Source organism: Ananas comosus, linkage group 9, assembly GCF_001540865.1.
Source record: "Ananas comosus cultivar F153 linkage group 9, ASM154086v1, whole genome shotgun sequence".
In the NCBI taxonomy this organism is placed as follows: domain Eukaryota; kingdom Viridiplantae; phylum Streptophyta; class Magnoliopsida; order Poales; family Bromeliaceae; genus Ananas; species Ananas comosus.
The window spans coordinates 10189980-10215575 of NC_033629.1; the positions used below are offsets into that span (position 1 = coordinate 10189980).

At 33.1% G+C, this 25596-nt stretch overlaps 2 protein-coding genes across 10 annotated transcripts; both read right to left on the minus strand.

Annotated features, from left to right (window-relative positions):
• Positions 1581-10394, minus strand: LOC109715855 (zinc finger MYND domain-containing protein 15). Of its 3 annotated transcripts, none has more exons than XM_020241067.1 (11): positions 10222-10394; positions 10006-10119; positions 9234-9352; positions 6802-6848; positions 6619-6719; positions 5038-5125; positions 4442-4550; positions 3714-3855; positions 2750-2824; positions 2125-2238; positions 1581-1817 (listed from the first exon to the last, which is right to left on the minus strand). In XM_020241067.1, exons 1-11 carry the CDS (start codon positions 10330-10332, stop codon positions 1725-1727), a joined length of 1113 nt encoding a protein of 370 aa, XP_020096656.1. In that variant the 5' UTR covers positions 10333-10394; the 3' UTR covers positions 1581-1724. The 3 variants fall into 3 exon arrangements, with proteins under 3 accessions (XP_020096656.1, XP_020096657.1, XP_020096658.1); XM_020241068.1 differs by having other exon boundaries at positions 2750-2821; positions 10222-10393; XM_020241069.1 differs by lacking the exon at positions 2750-2824.
• LOC109715244 (ACT domain-containing protein ACR10-like) lies at positions 15283-21554 on the minus strand. Of its 7 annotated transcripts, none has more exons than XM_020240165.1 (8): positions 21140-21554; positions 19454-19611; positions 19266-19344; positions 18728-18833; positions 17220-17562; positions 16209-16493; positions 15832-15885; positions 15283-15692 (listed from the first exon to the last, which is right to left on the minus strand). In XM_020240165.1, the coding sequence occupies exons 1-8, from the start codon at positions 21291-21293 to the stop codon at positions 15555-15557; spliced, it is 1317 nt and encodes a 438-aa protein (XP_020095754.1). In that variant the 5' UTR covers positions 21294-21554; the 3' UTR covers positions 15283-15554. The 7 variants fall into 7 exon arrangements, with proteins under 7 accessions (XP_020095754.1, XP_020095753.1, XP_020095752.1 ...); XM_020240164.1 differs by having other exon boundaries at positions 18728-18836; XM_020240163.1 differs by having other exon boundaries at positions 19266-19347.

Below are 25596 nucleotides of genomic sequence, written 5' to 3' on the forward strand. Positions count from 1 at the left end.
GGCGGGTTCCGCTTCTTTCTCGTAAGAGAAAAACGTAAAATCCTCTTTCCTTTTTAGGTCTTTTTCCTTTTCTTCTTGCTTAAGATAGAGCAGACAGAAAAGATTTTTAATCATTGGTTAATCTCTATCCATTTATTCTTTTATCTTTCATTTTTGAACATTCCCCTTATCCACTGGGTGTTGAGAATCTTCGTCAACCTCCTTCACGATCGTGCTCGCAGAATGAGGAATTCCGGTCGTACCTTGGGGTGTTATTTCCGGTTAATCCCGCACGTAAGGACGGGAATACGCCTTAGGGCAGTGCCTCGCACGCTTTCGGATTAATATATTGATATTCTTTTTCCACAATTTTGAAATTTAGCGATTATCTGTGAGTTGATTTATTTGCATTTATCTGTATGTTTGTTTATTTTTATTTTTATCACAAAGTTAGTTAGGTTTTAATTGCAACCGGATTCCTATGCGATATTTGTTCCAACACCTTTTCCGTGTCCAGCGGCCCGCGGAATCAACGTCCGAGGCCTGAGACTCAACTGGAAAGATGAGAAACGAAGATGCTCCACAGCTCCAGTGGTTTTTTCAACTTCGGGAGAAGTAATAAAATCCATTTACAATAATGAGATAGTATTGAGAGTCAATCAAAACAAATGATGGTGCCATTTCAAAATGGCTTAAATAGTCGGAATAATTTTGAAATGAGCCCCTCAATTTTATTTTATTTTTTCTAATGGGCCCTACTGTATCTTATGACTGCCATAATGGAACAGTTACCTGTTTTCATGCATTTTTAGGAATATACTTCTTCGTGACACAAGTTGAGTACTTACGATTGGGACCTGTAGTTATCTTAAACTTTTTGAATGAGCAATACCTAGTGGTACGCTGAAAAACGGATGTAAATCATACATTCCATTCATCCAAGAATAAAATTCTCTCCACTAATCACCGCACCCTTGAATAAGTGGGGCGCAAAATATACACCTCTTTTAAGATGTATAAATAGCATTTACCCTTTTGCATACAAGCAATGACTATAAATGATAAATAATACCAAATTATTGATGTACTTCACCTACAATTTTTTCAAATGTGCACACTCCAAAAAAAAAGAGTGTAAATACCTCCTTTCATCCAAGAATCAACTTTTGACTCTTTATCCTGTCAACTTTTTTTTCTTAAAAAAATATATATACGAAAAACATTAAGAGCTTTTGGTTATAACTCAGCCACCCCTTTTGGGGTGTAAAACTAGCATTTTTTTTCCAAATAATTTGAATTATATAAGGCAAGTCAGAATGATTTCTCAGCATACGAGCATTCTATAAATATATTAAAAAAAAAAAAAAATGCTACTTGTACACCCGAAAAAGATATAAATCTTAGACCCCCTCAACCTACAGTATAGAAAATCCTAGATGAGAGTTTTTAGTAGTAAAAAACAGAGTTTTGACAAGACATATGGGCCATTAGATGGGGGACCTAAGATTTAGACCCATGTCTGAGTGTGCAGGTTGCAGTGCTCTTAAAAAAAATACAGAGAGAGAGAGAGAGAGAGAGAGAGAGAGAGAGAGAGAGCTGCATAGGAGCCAAAAAACAGCTGCTAATTTTACAGCAACCAGAAAGCTGCATAGGAGCCAAAAAAAACTCTTTCTAATTTTACAGCAACCAAGTTTAAGCTCACCTAAGATGATTTCACCTCCTCTAAGGTATACATTGATGTATCTCTACATACCGAAAATAAAGCAGTTTGAGTAGCATGGAAGGTACAAAGCGCTGTCTTCAACCGCCATAGGCTGTCGGAAAGGATTTATCTGAATCTGCAAGAAAGTGTTCACCATTTTATCTTGATCTTAAAGAAAAATGAGATCTACATACATACCCCAGCAAAATTTTCCAAACTTACTTTCTTGTGTACATGCTCTCATAATTACAAGCCCAGCTAAAGAAAAGCTAGGACATGAATCCCCATTTAATGAGGGCAATATTTTTGTAAAAAACTGCACTTTTGAGGGAAGTTTATGAAAATTCAGATTTTACAGGATGTATACATGTAAACAGATGATTTGCAGGGAAATATATGTAAAAGCCCCAAGCAACAAGAGGCAAAGCTACAGAACAGCTTACTGGCAGGCTGAGAGGGCGGCCAGTTACAGAGCTTATGCAACGGGAAGCTAGAAATGCAGCTTCTTCACAAAAGTCGGTAAATATTGCCGGGACGCCCATCTCCTTGATTAATTCCTTAAAAAGATGATAATCAATTAGTTGGATTTGATTATAGCATTCGACACAAATAAAATGTCAGCTGCACATAAAACTACACTGCTAAAAGTTGCAAGAGAATAATGAAACTGAATTCTAATTTATTTACTAACAAAAGCTAAAAATGGAACTTGGAAATAGAAAATGTTTATGTTTTGGTCCACATTGTACCGGGATTCACGAGTTCCAGTTTTCAGAACAAGTAGAAAGCTCTAAAAAGGTTCACTTCCATTTGGATGATAAAAGTACCAATATATGCATTACTCATCACATTATGATCAAAATTATTACAGATAAAAAAGAAAAGAAAATTCAATAGAAACAAAAAGGTCTCATTGTCTAAATTCTTTATCAGTATGTCGATCCTTGTGTATAGTGATATTTGGTGGAAAACTAAGCCTCGTCAAGGAAGATTTTGATGTGCAAACAGAATACAAATACCACCAGAAGAGTAAGTAGCTTGAAAGTAGTTTGAACAGGGAAGACATACTATAGTTGGTAGCCAGCTAGAGTATGCGGCAACACCAGCATTAGGAGCAACAATAAGATGTGGATTTGAATCCTGCTGAACTCTTTGTTAGTCGAGATGTTGAAAGAAATTAACCAACATGAGCTAGCACTGAAACATCTCTAGAATTTTTCTTTTGTTATCAGCACGACAAAGGTATAAATTAATGGCAAAACAATTTATAGTCTATGCCAGAAAAGTCGAATGATAAATATCAAATATGCAATTCGTGCGGAAAAAATAAAAGAACTGCTATATTGAGGATTCCTACTGATTCATGTTCTTTCCCAAGTGTTCACATTCGTACGACATGTCAAATCTGATGTAGAATTGGCAGTAAGTTAATGACTTAGTTAAGACTAATAAAACATAAAATTAGCTCTGTCCTGTTATATGTAAAGTAACAAGGACTCGAAGCATTTAAGGCTTTGATACCATCTTAAAATTATATCTTTTCCATTTGCTAACAGCAAGAAATTAATTTAAGGTGAAAGATAAAACACATGCATTTACTCAGAGTACTCTTCAAAATTACTTCAGAACAAAAGTGAACTGCGTAGAGGCAGCTATTCATTATGCAGTTGTTTAGTTCGATACGACAGCTTTCTTATGTTCGGTGTACTCAAACTTTGATGGGTTGAAATTCTGGTAGACCATTCGAAATTATGTGCAGTCTATGTTGTCTGATCTCAACAGGTCAAGATCTGCATTGACAAATCAAAACTTTCGACTGGTCGATATTTATGCCGACCAATCAAGATCCTCTACAGAATCCCATTGGAAGCAGGATTTGACTCAGACAGTCTTTCATTTCGTAGTTTAACTAGTCTTATTCTATTTTTGGATTATTAGTAGTTCGTTCTGCTTTTATGCTTACTGAATGCCAAAGAAATTTAGAGAGCTTCGTAACCTTTGCCATACAAAGCAAAGAAGAATTCAAGACAACCTTCACAATATCTGTATATCTGTCATGATAATACCCTTTGCGAAGCCTCAGCATCACTGCATTAGTTCTTTCACTTGATCTACAATGGCAGCTTTCCTCAGAACAATGGGCATAGTTCGAAATGCATATTGTCTCACCATCCCTATTAACCAACATGTAGTGTGAATCAAAAGACAAAAGGAAACAAAAATTATGCTTGGCCTAAGCACAAGATTACTAGCATAGATTGCCCTTGGCTCATCAATATATTTGTAAGCAACATCCTAATGTATTCAAAGTACAGATGAAAAATAATCAGTAAAAGACAAGTAAAAAAGAAGAAAATAGATCCCTACTTAACTGGTAAACTACCCTTCAAGGCAAGCAAATAGAACTAGGTATTAGTCTAGAACTAGGTATTAGTCTCTTTATGCACAACGTTCTATTATTTTCATACTAATCCAGGTAACCTAAAGAAATTACCTATTGAAACACCAAACATCCTGGAGAATAATCAGTAAAAGACATAAGTAAAAAGAAGAAAATAGATCCCTACTTACTGGTAAACTACCCTTCAAGGCAAGCAAATAGAACTAGGTATTAGTCTCTTTATGCACAACGTTCTATTATTTTCGTACTAATCCAGATAACCTAAAGAAATTACCTATTGAAACACTGAACATCCTGGACCCGCCAACAGTCAAATATGAGAATGTTCTTTCGAAAGTTTAATAGGCAATGAAACTAACCTACATTGTGGAACTGCTGGCCCAACAATCTCAATGTACAGCTGAAGACCAGGAAAAAGTGCCCGCAGCTCTCCAAAGACCGCAAGTTGCAAAAGCTCTTTCTCAGGGCCTTCAAATGAACAAATTACACATGAACCTTGTGCTTATGATAATTGAAATTTTAGATTTTCAGAGATGCAAGTCAAAGAAAAGATTGATGAGCTTATAACATGAGTTTTTTTTTACATATATATACCCCTTTAAATATGCAGACCCCTCTAAATATGCAGAATATCACATATATTCTTGCAAAGTTGGTTTTTGTGTGCAGGCCACCGAAACCTCTATTGATTGCATTCATAGCCTTGCCAGGAATATATGCAAACAAGTTTTGCATAAATGCAGTTGGCAGGACCACAAACAGAAATAAGAAAATTTTTGGTGGCATGCGTGCAAATACCACCTTTGCATGGATATTTGCGCAATTTTCACATATTTCCAGGGCTATATGCAAAGAAAAAGAAACCTAAAGTTATCTATGCAATGATTAGCTGTAAATTATCAAACTTAATAAACTTATATAACCATTGTTGACATTGCAGACTTGCTCCGGTTACCTAGGTAATGTATGTGCAATTTTCCTGAAACTTCTGAACTTGAATTTCTAGCAAAAGAAAGTTGAAGGCAGTGATATATGGTAAGAGGCTGTAAATTAGGAACAAAATTAAGTTACTATCATGAAAGGCTTTAAAAAAAAAAAAAAACAAGGCATGCTAAAGCACTATTTATAAACTGTTATTGCATAGTTATGCAATTCTCTACATCAAAGAAGAGAAACAGAGGCAACAGCGAGAAGAGATTCAAACAACATGGAAATTTACTCCAAATAGAACTGCACATAGTTTGACAGAATCATCAACTAATCTCACCACATAGTCATTCATTATTTGAACTTTGTAAAGGAAAAAAGTAATATTATCACCTATATTATGTTGCATGACTCAGATTACTCCTAAACTATTAGATGGCATTGCAGGATATATGAATCACAATCGGTGAAATTCATGCGTAACTTAGGTGCCCTATGTTGTCACTAATTTATTTAGGCATTTCATTCACCAGAAACACATAAGAAAGGAACACATAAGAACGAATTACTTACTTGCTAGGAAAAATAGAATCATTCAACTGAGGCTAAATTGTACTTTTGTTCCTCTAACTCTGAGGGGTGCGACATTGGTCCTCAAACTTTAATTCATGCGATTTTTTACTCAGAAAGTCCTAAATTGTTACAATTAAGTTCCACAGTCCAATTTAATTGGTCAAATAATGATATACGGTAATATAGTGGTGATGTGGTAGTATTGTAATCGATGACATGACAATTAATAAGATACCACACCACTTCCATATCAACGAAATATTAGTATTCAGTTCAATTAAATTGGACTATAGAACTTAATTGCAACACTTAGAAAGTTCAAGCCAGAAATTATAACAAATTATAACAAATTAAAGTTTGAGGACTAAAAGTGCAATTTACACCTTCAACTTATTATTCCATTAGTTGGCTACGTTTTAGTTAAACAACAATGCGATCAGGATCGGATGGAAAAGAAACCATTGAAGATTAAGAAGATGACAAATATGAACACCATCTTCTAATGAGTTTTAATAGAAATCCAATCTTTGGGATACTCAAGCAGTTCTAGTAAACTCATTGCAGAATGATGCTCAAGTTTCTCCAACCATGGCAACAAACATGAAGAGTGACATGCAGTAAGGCTAACAAAATATGGAGATTACATTTCTAGATTAATCATGGAAAGCGAAAACATTGTTCTTGCAGGGTTTGTCAGATGGACAGCATAAATATGCTTACCATGTTTCATATTCTTAATTTGGCTATCTAGTGGCTTCTATACCAAGAGGGGAATTCAAGCAAAAAAGGTCCTTGAAGGCCAGAACACTACACAGCACTGTTTGTACCTTTTATAGAGTCCAATTATGTTAAAATGTCTTGGTTATAAGGAAGTGAACTAAACCTTACATCTGTATTAACCTCCTGTCTTGCTTTGAGTATAGTACAGAGATATGCAATCATTTTTCCAAAGAGAGACAAATAATAATCACAACAAAATTAGTGAGGAATCTCCGGAAGTAAACATAAAGACTCCAGGAAAAAAAAAATGCTATACCCAATGGAGTAACAATGCGACAGGTGAATGAAAAGGAAGGCTTCTCCACTTGTAGTAATCCTTCCAACTACTCAAAGGAGTTGATATCGGATTTTTTGGATCTGTTATAAAGAAGCAGAAATGCTAACAGTATACCAGTACATGATAATGCTAGTTAAACTGATTACTAAGTGAAAAGTATACCAGTACATGGGCACAGCGAACTCGGTAGGTTCCAGTCATTCATTATACTGCCAACAGATAAATATGTTAGTAAATATAATGCATGTATTTTTAGAAAAATAACTGTTCATGACATGAGTTTTCCATTAAGGCGACGAGTAGAGCAAACAATAAAAATATACCCTGTATCCATGATTGGCAATATATTACACTGTTTGGCTCAACAATTTTCATCATTTTTTTTTTTTGAGAGGGGACATCCATAGGGTGATTCCCTAAGGGAAATCAATTTTCATGATAAAAATCATTTAAATATGATAAAAATTCTTTTAAAGACAAATATAGCAAACCCCATCTAGCATGAAGTTAGGTGCATGTTTGGCCTAGCTTTTGGTTGCACTCCTGTTTCTGTAGTTGCAGCCTCCTTTATTAAAGCACTTGGCAAACAAAAAAGTTTTGGAACTGTTGCTGTGTTGTGAAGATGAAAGAGAATTTTGAGGCCTGCAAGCAAAAAGTCCAATGTGTTTTTGCTTCTTCTGCAACAAAAAGAAGTTTGGGAGAGATTCTAATGATAAAGCAATTAGTGCTTCTCCCACCAGCACCAGTCAAACAGAATCTTATCAAACACAGCTACACCTAAAGTCAAGACAAACAAGCCCTAGAAATAGTTTAATTGAGGTACTAAAGCTTAAGAAATCAAGGACAAATGCTTCAAAGACATAAAATAGAAAATATCTCTAAGGATAGTCTTAGTTATAACAGGATCATCCACAAAATTAAAACTTCAATGTACAATAATTAGTAAATCATTAATGATTTCAAAGTCACTCTTGTTGTTAACATACATGGTTAGTCTCATCTACAAATATATTACCCTATACCCATGGTTCGCAATATATTACACTGTTTACCTCATCAATTTTCATCTTTTTCTTTTTTGAGAGAGAGGGAACATCCATAGGGTGATTCCCTATGGGAAATCAATTTTCATCATAAAAATCATTTCAGCATGATAAAAATTATTTTAAAGGCAAATATAGCAAACCCCATCTAGCATGAAGTTTGGCCTAGCTTTTGGTTCCACTCCTGCTTCTAATTTAGTTGTAGCCTCCTTTATTAAAGCACTTGGCAAACAAAAAAGTTCTAGAGCTACTGCTGTGTTGTGAAGAAGAAAAAGAATTTTGAGGCCCGCAAGCAGAAAGTCCAATGTGTTTTCACTTCTTCTGCAACAAGAAGATGTTTGGGGGAGATTCTAATGATAAAGCAATTAGTGCTTCTCCCACCAGCACCAATCAAACAGAATCTTATCAAACACAACTACACCTATAGGCAAGCCAAACAAGCTCTAGAAATAGTTTAATCGAGGTACTAAAGCTTAACAAATCGAGGAGGAATGGCTTCAAAGTCATAAAATAGAAAATATCTCTAAGGATAGTCTTAGTTATAATAGGATCATCCACAAAACTAAAACTTCCAAGTACAATAATTAGTAAATCATTAGTGATTCTAAAGTCACTCTTGTTGTTAACATACATGGTTAGTCTTATCTACAAATCTATATGAGGTCCTCGAAATATGTCCAGATGAACAATGGAAATGGTCATTAAATTGTCAGATTTCTTTAACTACGTGAATTTCTCCACTTTTGATGATGACAGGAACTCAAATGTTATTTGGCCACACGTGGGTCAAATTATGTTGACTTAGAAACCAAACAAGAATTGTCGAAATTCATTAAACCATGTAATATATTATAAAAAAGTTGTGCATCTTTCTGAAAAGTTCCAAATAAAATATGGAAAGTTTCCAAAGAGTTCGGTTCATCGCACCATTTCTTTTATATGCACGAGTTTTCAAAAATGTTCTATGCACTCAATCATATGGATTTAAATCAAACTGTCCATGCATTGCAACTCCATCTGTAAGAGAATGATTTTAAAGCTCAGCCAAGGCCTAGTTTGGGATTAAAGTATCTAAAAGCAGTAAAGCACCCGCTTTCATGCTTTGGAAGGCCTGGAAAATGGAAAGCGCTTTCAATCATCTCTCCTTTATGTCATAAAATGATAGTGGGAAACACCGCCGGAGAATCAAGCAACTACTTGCTTCTCCCGTGGTAGTTCCCACCACCATTCATAACATCAGAGGAAAAATTGAAAGCGCTTTCAAATTTTTTGGCCTTCCAAAGCATGAGAGTGGTTGTTTTTAGACACTGCGATCCTAAACCACGCCTTAATGAGAAGATTGCTTATCGTGGACAACATGATGCATCATTCCTTAAAAAGAAGAGGAAAGAACCCACCACGGAGAGGGGAAAAGTAAATAAATAAACTAGAGTACGGCAAAGTAGTCTAGCGAATAAGATACATTAATTAGTTCCTTATTGACTAATATGCCACTCGCAGAGAAAACCATATCCTATGAATATATATGAGAGCACAAGATTAGGAGAAAACCCTAAGCCACCGATAGAAGCCAAGGTGGGCCCACAGCTGCATTCCGACGTCCACAGCCCTCGTTGATGAAGTCCCTTTGACATGAAAAGAGAGCATCTAGTCATCTGTTCTCCAGATCTCTATAAAACAATAAAAAATATGTAATCACGAAAAGAGACAGATGGTCAAAAGCAGCAATTTTTCTGGATGGAAGTTCCATCTAAATGCCACACACCAGAATTCACATCTCATAAAAACTGATTGACACAGTATCATAACATGGAAATAACTTTGTCTGGAAGCTGCACATCTCGATCTCTACTAAATTACACAGAGGAACAAAATGGCAAAAGAACAAGTAACAATCACTGAACGGTTTCCGACGCATGATGCTTACTTTGAGACAACTCATTTTGAGTTAAAAAAAAGAAAAGAAAAGGATAGTGAGAGCTCCTCACACCAATTTAGACCTGAGATCACAGACCAGGTTAAGTTTGCCTGGTCCGGAGACTTTACAGCTACATTAAGCAACAGGCAGAGGAATTATGATTCTTTCTAAACTAGAACAGTAATTCGGATGCCGAGGAACCATGAAAATTATTAGCTTTAAATTCTCATACTCATTCACATTGCAAAGATGTGAAATTTCCGTTTATTTCATACTAGTCAAATCTCAAGAGATATTCTGAATTCAAGCATGTTGCGTTGAGGCAGATGAATAATGGTATCCCTTCAATTTAATGATTCGGACTAATTTACAGAGACTAGAATAAACTCAATAATGTGATTTTACCAGGAGCGAAGCTTCCTCAGAGAAGGTGAACGGGAAATCGTTTAAAGTATCCGCCATCCTCATCTGTTCTTGGAGTCTCGCGCATTCATCTCTGTGATCGTTCCAATGCAACATCTGCAGAATCGTTGCAGAAACTTTCCAAAAATGAATTGAGCTAAATAAGGGAAATTCAAATAATCACATCGAGAGAAAGAGAGAGAGATTGATGATGACGACCTGGTGGGAGGGTGAGCAGTAGGCGACGGCGCCGCAGAGCCCGCAGCGCCGCGAGGGTCGGCCCGGCGCGCACGGCCCCGCGCCGGCGCTGCCCTTCGCGGCGCACTCCATGAAAAAGCCACGCCTTCCGAGCAGGAACAGACTCGCTCCCTCCAAACAAACAGCAGGTTTTAGGCCCTCCCTCGTTGGTCGGAAGGAAGTCTGGGGGCTTTTTTTTTTTGCATTTGACCCCCTTAAAAAAATTATTTTTACAAATAGCCCCACTAATTTTATAATTGTAATTTTAGTTCACACATAGGGAACACGTCAACGCCACGCGAGCAGGGATGGTGGATGTGAAATAAGCTGAACACAATGAATTATTCACCATGTCTAGTGTATTATATTACTTGCGCGCGGGGTCAATATATTCACTGAACACAGTGAACCATTCACATTCACCGTGTCTAAACATGTTGAATGAATTACCGTGTTTAACTTATTCCACATCCTTCACTTCTCTTCGCATGGCGCTGACGTAGCACTTACGTGGCGGGAATAGAGTCAAAATTATAATTATAAAATTAGTGGGGCTATTTATGAAAAAAAGAAATTTTTGAGAGGGCCAAATATAAAAAAAAAAAAAAGCCTCCACACAGCATCCAACACAAAGATTTTAGTACACTAGCTTTCTTCAAAAACTCCATTCTAAAATTAGACCGTCAAAATTTTATTTGTTAATATATTCTCCATTTTATCATGTGAGTGGAAAAAAAAAAAAAACGAGTGGAATAGACTCCCTCCTTAATCAGGCCCTCTTTGGTAAGAGGAAGTCCACTGCTACATGACACTTACATAACATAATCAATAATCAATTAATTATATTGTTTATAAAAAAAAAAATAATATTTTTTTAATAATCATAATAGAACAGATGAACTTTTTTAAAAAATAAAATTAGTTAAAAACGACACATCAGTAATATAACTGATGCTTGACTTATTCGTGACGTTCACACCACATCATCAATAATCAGTCAATTATATATATATTTTTAAAAAATATAATAAAAATATTTTTCTAATAATTATAATAGAACGGGTGAACTTTAAAAATAATAATCTGATATGTTAAATACACCGCATCAGCAATATAATTGGTACTTGACTTTTTCGTGATGGTCACATGATATCATTAATAATTAGTCAATTATGCTTTTTAAGAAACATACAATAAAAATATTTTTCTAATAACCATAATAGAATGAGTGAACTCAAAAAAAAAATTTAATTAGTTAAGAATGTCACATCTATTACTATATACTAAAGTAGAACCCTTAATGAACCCTATATGAAAAGCTGACACGTGACGCTCTATATGTTTGCCATTCAAAGTCATCTATAATTATGTTGAGATATTTGAGAAATTCATGCTAAAGAATTGGCGGGTGCGGATATTACTGTTTTAGGAAAAATAATCTATATGTCAAGTTGAAATATAGATATTTTACTTTAGGAAAAATAAAATTAGATTTTTTAAGGAAATAATACTTTAGGGAAAATAAAATTAGATTTTTTTTTAAGGAAATAATACTTTATGGAAAACAAAATTAGATTTTTTAAGAAAATAATATCTTTTACTATATTATTAAAAATCACCTATAATGAATGAAATTTTATAGATAGGAAAAATAAAATTAAATTTTTTAAGAAAATAATATTTTTTACTATATAGAAAATCTACGTATCAAACTCAAATACAGATTTTCTACTTTAGGAAAAATAAAATTAATTTTTTAAAGGAAATAATATCTTTTACTATATTATTAAAAATCACCTATAATGAAGAAAATTTTATTTTAAAGTCACCTATAATTATGTTGAGATATATAAGAAATTCACGAATATTACATTGCGAAAGAATTGGCGGGTACAAATATTACGCATGAGAAGGAAAATATTTATCTTTATTCGGAAATAAATTACTACTTAGTTAATTATTTGAAATTATTAGTTGAAAATATGGATATAAAAATATTATAAAAATGATAGAGACAATTTCCTAACATGGCTTTCTATATGTTTCTACGTGTCATCTGTATCTATTCTATTTACTAAAATGAGGGTGGATTAATGAAATATTTGAGAATTCACGATATTACGTTGTGAAAAATTGACTGGTGCGGATATTACGCGTGAAAGGAAATATTTTGAGAAACCGTAGATAGAAAATAGATATAAATGCGAGGGTAATATTGTCACAAAAATTAACAGATATTTTTTTTCAATAATTAAGATAAGATCTAATGCAAAAAATTAAATATCTTTTGCTCTATTATTAAAAATCATCTATACATGAAGGAGATTTTATTTTCAAAGTCACCTATAATATGTTTGAGATATTTAAAAATTCACCAGGATATTATGTGGCAAAAAAATTGTCGGTGACAGATATTATGCGTGAGAAAAAAATTGTTATCTTTATTTGAAAATAAATTACTACTTAGTTTAATTATTTGAAAATTATTGGTTGAAAATTTCTGACATAAAAATTTAGAAAAAAAGGATAGAGACATTTTTGGAAAGAGAAAAAATTCAAAACTCACGCTTTTATAAAATTAATATCTTTTACTATATATAAAAATCACATATAATGAAAGAATTTTATATTCAAAGTCACCTATAATTATGTTGAGGTATTTGAGAAATTTATGGATATTATGTTGGCGAAAGAAGTTGGCGGTGCGGATATTACCGTAGAAGAAAATATTTATCTTTATTGGGAATAAATTATACTTAGTTAATTATTTGAAATGATTTGGTTGGAAATTTCTGGACATAAAAATATAGTAAAAAGGATAGAGGCATTTTTGAAAAGAGGAAAAAATTTAAAACTCACATCACCTCTGTAATTTCTTCGCTCTAAATATTGATGCTTTTAAAATAAATATATTATTTCCCTACTATCACTTCGTAATTTCATTTCGTAATTTTTTTCCTACTGTCACTCCTGTAACTTTTTATCTTCATGCAACAAAGTTTTTTTTTCTTTATATTTTCTTGAAAACCAACATCTATAATATTTTTGAATCTTAAAAGTGACAGTAGGAACATAATATAAATGTGTGCTTACTCTAATTTGTGTCAAGATATGAAAGTTTAGTTGATCTCATTATATGCTTAAATATTAATGTCATTTGTAATTTTTCATATCAATTTAGTGTATCATTTTATTTTGCACATCAATATGTAAATGTAAATTATTTTGCACACAGAATTCATAGATAATAGAGCAAGATTGAATTTTGCATTTTAGTTAATTATTTACTTTTGGCCATAAATTTTTTTTCTCTAGCTTGTGTACTTTAATATATAACTATAATTAAGATTGATAGTATATTTTTTTATTTGTTAAAAAATATAAAATTAATTAGAAAATCTTTTTATTATCATCACATAATAATTTTTATTATTCTATATTATTATATTAGCCGTGCATCGCACGGGTGAAAATCTAGTTAGCAATATAACTAATACTTGACTTTTTCACGACAGTCACACCACATCATTAATAATCAGTCAATAATTTTTTTGCAAAAAAAATACAATAAAAATATTTTTCTAATAACCATAATAGAAAAGATGAATCCAAAAAAAATAATATGATTGGTTAAAAATGCAACATCAACGATACGATTGGTTAATAATTTAATTGGTTAAGAATGTCACATTAGCAATATAACTAATTCTTAACTTTTCATGACAGTCACACTACATCATTAATAATCAGTCAATAAAAATATTTTTCTAATAACCATAATAGAAAAGGTGAATCCAAAAAAAAATAACATGAGTGGTTAAAAATGCAACATCAAGGATATAACTATTTTTAACTTTTTTATGACAGTAACACTACATAATTAATAATCAGCCAACTATATGTTTTCTAAAAAGAAATACAATAATCATAATAGAATTAGTGAATTGAAAAAAAAAAAAAAAATCTTGACTTTTTCTGTGGCAGTCACACCATATCATTTATAACATTCCAATAATATTTTTCAAAAATAAAGTATGATAAAAATATTTTTTTAAAAATCATGATACGTAAGAAGCAGAAGTAGGTTCTTTTTTTTTTTTTTTTTCCTTTGATAGAGCATTTCGTAATTTTATGTTATAAAATCTAATTTTGATTTTTAAAGTTAGATTTTTTTTTTTATATTGGCAGCTAAAACTTACTTCCCACATTCTGATTCTGAATTTGAGTTAAAATTTCAAATTTAAATTTAAATATTGAATTTAAATTTTAAATTAAAATTCTTAAAATTGATAAATTTTAAATTTTAAATTTTAAATTAAAATTTTATTTTTAAAATTTAAAATTTGAAATTTGAAATTTAAATTTTGAAATTCAAATTTTGAAATTTGAAACTCCAAATTTAAAAAATTTAAGTTTAATTTTTGAAAATAAAATTTTAAATTTCAAATTTTAAATTTCAAAATTTTAAATTTTATAAATCACTTTAGCAAATTTGTCAAACAGTTTTACAAAATTAGTTTGAAAAAATCACTTTCCTGCCCTACTCTGTCAAATACTTTGGAGCTTTTATCTATAAGTAAGTTTTCAAATCAAAATTGCTATTTCAAAAGCTAGGTTAAACAAACTCGATCCTAGCTATGCCTAAACGAGGATAGTTTTTTTTTTCCCCCTTAAAAATTAATCTTGTGCTTATGGTCCTTTCTTCTTGGGATTGCGAAAAGAATATGTTGCATATAAAGAAAAAGTGTGATAAAAAAATATTTTATTTATTTTCATTATAGCTATTATATTTTATAGTTCACACACATTCGACTATAATATAATTTCTATGGTCTCATCAAAAATTGGACAAGTATATCTCAATATGCTTTTACCTTCATTCGAATACAAAGTGAGCCCTAACAGCAGTAGCATCAGGTTAAAAACTTCTATTTTTGATACCCAAAAGCTCACATCTGATTCTCGCTCGGGCAAAACCCACGGCAGAAGAAATTATCAGGACATTTTAATAAAAATAATCATCATTTCTAAGAATAACTCTAATCAACCAAACACTTCTCTAGCAATAACACTACAGAAAGAACATGGACATGGACAGGGCTTTTCTATCTCTGATATTCAAATTTCTCTTCCTCCCCAAAGAGAGAGAAAATAGAGCCATTCTAACTGCTACAAACTACACAAATATTTTATGATGTGATCTTGCATTATATACACAAGAATATAATAAATATACAAGTTACCATACATATACCAAACAAAAATAATGAAAATAAAAATAAAAATGCCGAAAAGAAAAATTTGTTCGCGCTAATCTACTCCCATCCCATCAACATTTTTGTCACACTGTCAACAATCTTGTCCTTTGACGCGGCCGAGTCGAAATCATCGTTAAGGAGGATTCTGTAAACTTCCCACTCCCTGCCACCAATAACGTGCCTCCCGATCTCAGCCTGAAATTGAAAAACATAATTATAGAGATTCGAGTTATTAACTCAAACTTGAATTACTAAACCTAAAAGTAATCCCATTTGCAAAGACAAAAATTTACTCAAAAGGTAACAAGGATAACTTGCAACTGGATCCTCAAACCTTTAAGCATAGTTTTAGTCCCCAATCTTTTGATTCGTGAAGTCGGTCCCCACCCTTCAATTAATACAATGTTACATTTGCTGTCGAAGTTCCGCATTAAATTGGCCTTAATAAGCAATTTCTCGAGTTTTCATATGGTGATTGGGTGGAAATTCCCTTCAATTCAATTGAGGAATTAACTGGAAAGGGTAAAATAGCAGTGAAATGCAAAAGTTACGGGACTCAATTGTATCGGTTGAAAGGTTCAGCCCATACTGAAGCCCCAAAGAAGGTTTTCCAATTTGCTCAGAAAAAGAATTGGTGGAATAGATAAAGCAATTGCTGTAATTTTAAAAGATAGTCCCAGTGTGAACAAATTAGGATGGGAAAGCACATACCAAAAATATTCGAATGTTAAGCATCTTGAGGGCTAGGGTTATGTCGTAGAACACAAGAGGGCGGCCTTTGCCCGATAATTCAACAGGATTTGTGACTAGAAGCTCAGTGTCGGGCCCGCGGCTGACCACGGCGACTCTTAGCGGTCGGAGCAGCTCCATTCTCAAGCGTGAACATAAAGACATCTGCTTGTTCAAGTCGAATATCTTCTTCCCATCCATTTGGATCACAAACAAGTCAACTTCACAACTTCCATTCTGGGTTGAGTAGAACCTCCCATAGGATATCTGGCAGATTTATTGCGCAAAAATATATATTAACAGTAAATATTGAGGATGTAGGACGTATAATTCAATTAGGTACGTAAATGAGCCTAGCTCGAGACTACGTCTATAGTCTTATATTACATGTACATGTGTATAGAAGCCTTTCAAGCCGAACCTGGCTCAAGCTTGCCTCGATAAAAGTAAGGTAGTCACGCTAAGCTCAAACGGCCTTCACACCACAAGCTTGTTTACATCATTTGCACTCTTTTACTTACATTTTCTATCACCAAGCAAGTATATAGGTATAGAAAATGGTTTTCTGATAGTATGGCCATTTTGCAAACGAGGTGTCCAATGGTTTCTACATTTTGCAACTTTCAAACACTATTTCATTTTGGTACGTAAAAGAACTAAAATACCCTTACAGAGACGGGATGCTCTGGGCTAGAACTCTAATGCATGGATTAGCACACAGTGGCCCAATTATATTTCCAGTTCACAGAAGAAGATTTCAGGCTTCAGCCCAAAAATTGTTAACAAAAAAAAAAAAAAAACGATCAAATTTAGAATATCCAAAAAAGGGGATTCTCTGTTACGTAGTCAGGTTCTTCACAAAACAAAAAAGGCTTCTATCAACACTAATCTGCACGGTGGGCAAAATATATTACCAGTCAAATGTAAATGTATTGTTAATTGTTGAACATGTCTCTTAAAATAATGATTACTGATCGTAAACTGCATGGATACCTGTATGCTGTAGTCCTTTAGAGTCCTCATGATATCATAGAGTATTCCCTTATGATCAGGGCAAATTATCTGTATAAGCGTATGACCCCGGCTAAGGGAGTTGTCCACTGTGACAGAGAGATTCTTAGTTGAAAAATTAGAGGAATTAGAATGCAATTCCTCGGGAAGCTCCAAGATGAACATTTCTTCAGTGATTGGAGGGGGGAGAAAAGGAGAAGCCTGCAGATATGCAGCAATTTCTGCACTGGCTGGTTCGATGTCGCAGTTCATCATGGACTCCCCAAGAGCAGTTCTAAGTTGATCGCACGTCTCGTCTTTTCTCCATTTTGTGTGAAGAAGTTCCCTAGGTCAACAATATAATTAGAAACTAAAAAGAAAAAATAAATTGCCCAATGAATATCCATCTTTAGAAGAAAAATAAAAAAGAAAATCCAAAAAACAACTATTTTATGAAAAGAAAGAACCACACCATAAGATTAGGAACATTAGTTACAGTACGAGTTAATCTTGTCACAGAGAGCAAGGATCAAAGCATCCTAAGACAGCAATAATTATCTGTAGTATTCTAATTAATTGTAAGGTAAACCTCGATTAGTTTATTTATTTTTTGATAATTTGTGCGTCCTTCACTGGAGAAGCTCTTAGAGCTTCTTTGAAGAGCTCAACATAAATAATAGTTCCATAGAAGCTCCAGATGAGAGAAACAAGCCCCACGTAGAATGAGAAGCCAAAATCAGTCCAGACATCAGACTACATTATTTGGTATTTGTTATTTAAGTTACTATAACAATTCCCATCATACAATAGCTCCATTTGTAAACAAAAGATTGCATAGTTAGCCTAGTTCAAATATTATATACTTTTATGAGTCCACAAGTGGCAAGCACCAAAACAAGCATGGCATCGAATCAAAGTCTCTGTACACGTATATTTGTGCACATGCGAGCATGCACGACCAATGAAAGAGGGCAAGTGTCATTGCGCATTTCAAGGGCTATATCTACTGTACGTGTTTCCTCATCACCCTCTATCATTTCCAATATTGGACTCACACATTTACTTGAATAAAAGAAAGTTTTAGTAAGGTTTTGTTACGTTAATAAATATATCAACAAATGCTAAAACAATCGTCAGCGAAGAATAATTCACTTAAGAACAAAACATGGAGGCCTGCTTGATCCCCTTAAATTTCTGCAAAATTCAAGGGATCATTACCCTGGAAGCTCTATAGGCGACTGGGAGAATCGGTTTCAACTAAAATGCTTTAAAAAAAAAAAATTATGTGGCATTCTAGTCACAAGAAAATAAAAATATGTAGCCTGATGTTAATCTTTTCAGTTCAATCACAAACTATAACAGTAAAGATTCGAGAGACATAATTATACATCATATAAGTTTAACTATTTGTGAAAATACTACAAAACATACGCAAAATAATGGCTACTAGGAAAAAACTTGCTTGTGGAAACCAGAAAGAGAAAACTACTAAGTAAAGAATGTCATAGAACCTTGCATCAGTGATAAAGAAGAGGTCCATAACTCTCCCGTCTGGTGTGGTCGATACCTTCACGCGCCTAATTGTGAGTTCAAGCTCGCATAGTACCTGTGTAACATCTGCTGAACCCAACAAAAACTCTCGGGTAATTAAATCTTTAAAATTCCCAATTGAGAAACTCTCCAAGGCTTAATTTGAGAAATCCTAAACAGATATAAATATCAGAATCTAAAAAATAGAAAAAGAGAAAAAAGAAAAGAAGAATGAAATATGAAGTAGACTATTCTAGTGAATCAATACTTCTAATATACAGCATATTAACAAATTCACTGTAAACTTGAAAGCTAAAGTTTTTCCCTACAGAGGAATACTCAGCTGTCAGACAGTAAAGACAGCTCCCAACAAGGAAACAAACAACTATTCAGGAATAGTTACACAAGCTTTAGCATCATTGATTAGTTAGAGAGAAACAACGATACATTGATATCAAATTAAACTAAAAGTAGAGAACAAGTTGAAAAAGAAAGAGGTTGACAGACAAGCGAACCCACCATGCAAGAGGCCCATTCGATCAAAGCAGCAAAACTTCAGGAGAAAGACTTGTGGTTGTTGCTCCATCGCCAACATCTCCTGCTGATAAAATTTTGGATGAACAGCTAACTCCCTTCTTTGATTTTATTTTATTTTTTAATTTTGACTATACCTTCATTTGAAATTAAAGTTTGGACCATTTTAATACCTGCTGCCTATGGTAAAATGCATAGAGCCCCGACGCAGCAGTTACTGCCGGACAGACGCCTAACAGCCTCTTCTTCAGTAATCCCCATCGAATTGAACTCCCTCTCCTTCCCACCACCCAAAACACAATATAGCACCACTTGCCATCAGTGCTCACATCTACGGAAAAAGTAATAATAATTGATAAAATAAAAATCACAAAGAAATTCGCTAATCATTTTATATTTGCAACTGTCCAAAACAAAAAGGTCTACTAACTCAATTCCTATTGCAACAAAGCTAAATCTGATGCAAAAAGCCTCATCTAGGGCATAGCTAAATCAGTAATATTAGATAATTAGTAAGTTTTTTTTTTACCCCTAAGTTGAACTAAAATGGTGTGAAATTTAATCATTTACACTCAACACTCCCCCGGGGCGGACAGATTACTACCACGAGCCCAATGTTACACAAAGATTGATCTGATAGGAGAAAGTATATAAATAGTACTAACAGTCTCGCTAAACTACATAGAGGGGATCCAGTAAACCATGTTATGCCATGTTGCCCGAACTAAGAATAAATTAAAGTTCATGTCATTAAATGATAAATGTAGAAATTGAACCTAAAATCTCACGTGGATCTTTTGAAGTAAATGTAAGGGAGCGAGAAATGATAACTCGGGATCTTTTGCACCATTGACATATAACCAGAGAATAGTATTTTAATTATTTACACTCAACAAATAAAAAATAAGCTACTAAATTATTCTCATCAAATCAAATTTACTGGATCAGATATTGCTAGAAATTCGCGACTTATACTGCTTGATGCCAATTTGTTATGACAAAATGGTATAAATCTAGTTCGTCGGGTGCGAAAATATCCAAAAGAATCAAGAAAGGGAGAAGAAAAATAAAGCACACAAAATTATTTATGTAGTTCGGCCGCTGACCTACGTCCACGAGCAAAGACGTAGTGGAGATTTTCACTATAATCAAAATATTGTATAATATATGTATCTCTCATAAACCCCAGTCCTAAGAATACATCCATACCCTTCCTCATCCGCCGAATCAAATCAAATAAAGAGGCTAAATTCTAATACGATTAGAAATACAAATCTACCAAGATTGTCTCAATAAGATTAGGCATAATTTAAATTTAGGGTAAACTTTAAATACCACCCCTGTGATTTCGCACATTCTCACTTTAGTACCATATGGTCTAAAGTGTATCAAGTTAGTGTCCTGTGATTTCATTTTTATCTTTTCGTCAGCTTTTCTGTTAATATTTCATTAAATTATATACAAAAAACTTCAAATATCCCACCTAGGTTTATCGAATAGTTTTAACTTTGTCACTGATTTAATAAAAAAAATTAGTGGAATCGATAATAAAAAAATAAAAATAAAACCACAAGATACTAAATTGATACACTTTAAACCACATGGTACTAAGTGAGAAAGTGTGAAACCACGGGGGTGGTATTTGAAGTTTTCCCTTAAACTTAACTTAATTAGATAACTAAAACATAATAGGATTAAGAATCCATCCAGAATTGGAGACCTATCTAGCAGATATCAATAGAAAGAAAAACACAAAAAAAGAAAACCCCACATAAAAAATCCACATCAAGCCCCTTCAAAATCTAATTTTTAACCGAGAATTAAGAAGAACTAGCACAATTAGGGTATCAGGGTTTCACCTCCTCTGACAATGCTCAGGCCAAAGAAGAGGATGACCCGGCAGAGGTCGCAGCCGAGGCCGGTCTTGTCGGGGCAGCTCACCGTGATCTCCGCCGGCTCCCCGGCCGCCTCCGCCTCCCTGATCACCACCACATCCTCACAAGGAAAGCCCATGCAAACCCTAGGAAGATCCCACCTTTACCAAATACAATAGCCTACTCTTTCTCCTATTCACCTCTCTCTCTCTCTCTCTATCTCACTCCTCTTTGATCTCTCCTCCAAATTGGTGATTGGAGAGGGTTTGGGAGAGAGAATTGGGAAGTGGGTTTTGCTCCTTAGGATCGAATTCGACATGGAACTGGGGTTTCCATGGGGACTCAAATTTTTTTTTTTTTTTTTTGCTTTGCTTTGCGTCTTGAGCTTTGCTGGTAACCGCTTCTGCTGCTGGATATTTATATTGAGCAATTTCTCATGAAAATTATTATTATAAAAATTTACAAATGTAACAAGCTCCCTCAAGTATCGACTATTGTGAACGAGGTACTCCAACTTCAGTAATGTATGGTATGGAGTTCTCCCTCAACAATTCTTAAATTTTCATTGGATAAATTAAATTAAAGGTTTATTAAATTAATATTTTTTGAACACTTAAAAGTGTTAATTTTTGTAAAATTTGACATTTAATTGACTAAACAAATTCAAATCGGACAAGTAAAAATAAAGTAATGCATTTGAAAGAAAAGAAAAACTAAAGGGCCATTTTGCAAAATTTTTACAATTGAGGGGGTATCCTTGTACTTTTACCCAATGCGACGAGTTGGGAGAATTTGGAAGTAGGCGGAAAAAGTTATTGCGTGCACCAGGTGTACAAATGCATCTCGTACACCACACATTTGAAACTCTAATAAAGGTAAAATTGTATAGAATTTACTTGGATTTTTGTCCGTTTTGATTCAACTATTTCAATTTTCAAATTTATGATTTTGACACTAAATTCTTTATTTATTTAATTTAAGCTATTTGATGCTTCGTTCCGTATAAATTTAAGGCTCTTACTTTCTTTAGTAAAATTATAAGCGTATAAATTGCGCGAAATATACTAACCATGTTGTTAAATATAAATTGTGCATTTAATTTGAGACTGTAAGAATTAATTAATAGTTTAAATGAGATGAACTAAAAATTTGGTAGTAAAATATAAATTTCTAAAGATTAGGTAGTTGGACCAAAAAGGATAGTAATTTAGGTAAGTTCTCTCTAATTTTTATCTCATAAAAAATCTCGTGATCAAAGTTTTATTTATTGGTTGTGTTTTTTCGTATTCACAAGAATTATATAAAAACAATAAAAATGTATACAACTTATTTAAACTATGATTATTCCAATTTTGCTTCTAATTAATTTATTCAATTTAAGCAATTTGATAATTACATTTAACATGTTTACTTAGAGTATTATATTTGATTTACAAGATTACATTTCTATTAAATTAAGTACCAACGAGCATAAATTTTGACAATATCTAAAGAGCTATAAAAATGGCAAAAACCAAACTAAAATTTTACTATGTATGATAATCGGATCAAAACGAATTGTACTTAAAGTGAATCTCATACGTTTTAACTTAATTTTTAGAAATGTTTAATGCATAAATGAAACAGTGGTATTTCTCTATGCCATAGTATTAGGGTTTGAAATTTTGTGATTTTTTTATATACAAGGCTTTTTTGATGGTGCAACATATTTATTAGATTGAATTTTAATTTTAAGATGCTCATTATCAAAAATTGGATAAAGTGTTTTAGACATTCTGATACACCAGGTGCTGGCAAAAATTTGCTAGGAGGCAGGTGGGAAGAAAGTTGACACAGGGGCAGAAAGTCCCTCATGTTTTCAAACTTACACAATGATGCCCCCTCCAAAGATTATGGCACTATTGATCTTAAATTAAAAAGAAAAAAGGTTATTTTTTATATTTTTGTAAGTTTGCTTAATTTAAATGTTCATTTTGTTGTTGCTTAATCTATTAGAAAATAATTTTCAAACATTATAAATTTTGACTCTTATATTCTTCGATTAATATTGATTAACAGTGTGAATCGTTCATTCAGTAGTTTTTAAATTGATTCCATGACCTCTGACTGTGATACCATTTTTCGAATTGTTGGCGTTAACCATTAATTCCAAAAATTTGAGGATGTTAAAAATATTCAACTAACTCACTTTTTTGAGTATAAACACGGTGTCTATAGCTCTCAATTATGACTCGGCTCAATCAGTCTCATATTATTTTGAACATGACTATCTCCAACCTAGCCTTCCACTATTTTGAATATAACATCGCACAATCTGACCTCCTACCATAAGACAAGAAGATGGCCTCTTTAAGCTAACAACAACTCTCCTATCTTCTTTTCTGTACCGTGGAAATAATTATTGTTAGGAGAGAGTGTGATGCTCATCTTTCTTTTCCTCTTCTTTCTAACATTCTCTCCATCTTTAGCTACTAAGATTAAAACTATTGTTGCCACCAATAACATTCTTATTGATTATTGTTGGGTGATGCTAAACAATGTGAAAAAACTAATTTCTTCGGAAGGTTAAGCTAGCAAAGAACGATATTATTAACTTTTATATTCAATACTCTCTCCCATATTTGGAGTAAAGATTTTTTTTGTAGGTATAAAATATAGACTTACTTAACGTAGGAGAAAATTAAATAAGACTAAAAACCAAGTGCGATTTGAATCCAGAATTCCTACTCTGATAGCTTGTCATCCAAAATATCGACCTAGTAGAAAATGATCCGAAATATATATATTAACACCCTACTCATGTGATAGGTGAAGTAGGAGATGATGATTTAATTTCTTTTTTTATATAATATAAGAATTTAATCCATTAAATATTGAAGGTCGAGATTAAACTCCAATCTCACAGAACGAAAAAGTTTAAAATTCATTCTTATACCATGTGAAATGATATGAAACAATCAATTGCTCGAAAAAGCTTAAGCTATTAGTATTTGTAATATTTATATTCACTAGGTGAAAGCATTGTTGACTTGGTGTAACATTTTGTAAATTGTTTATGTAAATATTTGAATAATCCATTGAGAATTAAGTTATACCAAATATTTGAAAAGGCCATTAAGAATTAAATCACGTTGGTGAGCCAAATTTCAATTTGTTATGAATGCTCATTGTTCATAAACAATATGATTCACCAACCACACTAATCAAAGCTTAGCCTAGTAATTAGCACATTTCTGTGCTAAGCATATATATATTTTATTTAAAAAATAAACTTAGGAAATAGCAAGCTATTTGTCCATTGCCTCTTAAATAAATAAATTATGCATTTAAGATCCTTCAAAATGGCAGTAGATTGAATTGCACTTTTGATCCTCAAACTATGAGGCGCAAGATACTTAATCTAGTTCTCATACTTTAATTTATTTTAATTTTTTAGTTGAATTTTCTAAGTTGTTGCTATCAAGTCCTACAATCTAACTGCTATCAAGAACCTACGAACTCTTTCTATCATGTGTGGGTAGATGGGAGTTGGAAAGGTAGTATCGAAGGTGGTGTAGGATGTTTGGTTACCAATCAACATGAAACCGTCGCATGGATATCTGATGTAATAGACGAAGTCCCATGATACTTACTCTACGAAAATTAGAGTAATCTTCCAAATGACAGAGCTTCTTTTGCAAATGTATCATGGAGAAAATTTTCATATCTTTTCATATTCAACATCCGTCGTCAAAGCTCTGCATCTTCAGAATTATCATTTTGATTCACTAACATCTGAAGCTCGGAAAAGAATCACGGAGCTATAGACTTTTAGAAAGAGATTTAAATATTTCAGCTTTGGATGGACTTCGAGATTTTCTAAAAATGCTATAGTCGCAGATCACTTGGCCAATTGGGGACTCGCAAGCAAAAAGTTTTCGTTTGCTCTTCTATTGATGATTTAACCCAATCTGCACTCTCGATTAATTAAATAAAATCACCTTAGGGTGTGTTTTCCCTCAAAAAAGATGTTGGCATGTCGCTGATGTAGTATTAATGTTATATAATTTTTACATTAGTGATACGTTAATATTTAATGAATTAAATTAAATTATTAGACTTAATTATAACAAATTAAAAATTTCGAGCCAAGAAATTAAAACTAATCACAGTTTGAGGATCGAAGTGTCACGCATAGTTTGCGGACCACAAGCGTTATTTAGCCATAGCAATATCTTCAATATATAATATATAATTAGAACAAGATCAGAAATTATCCAAAATACCCTAAACTTTAAAAAAATTACATTTGGGGGTTTTATTGGGTACCCGTAGGAAGGCTCCGAAAGCTAGAGGGAGCCGCAGCAGCCACACACACGTGTCAATTTGGCTTTTCTAGTGAGGGGATTGTCACACGTGCCAGCCCTTTAGCGGATGCTTTAATAAAAAGATCACGCATTATC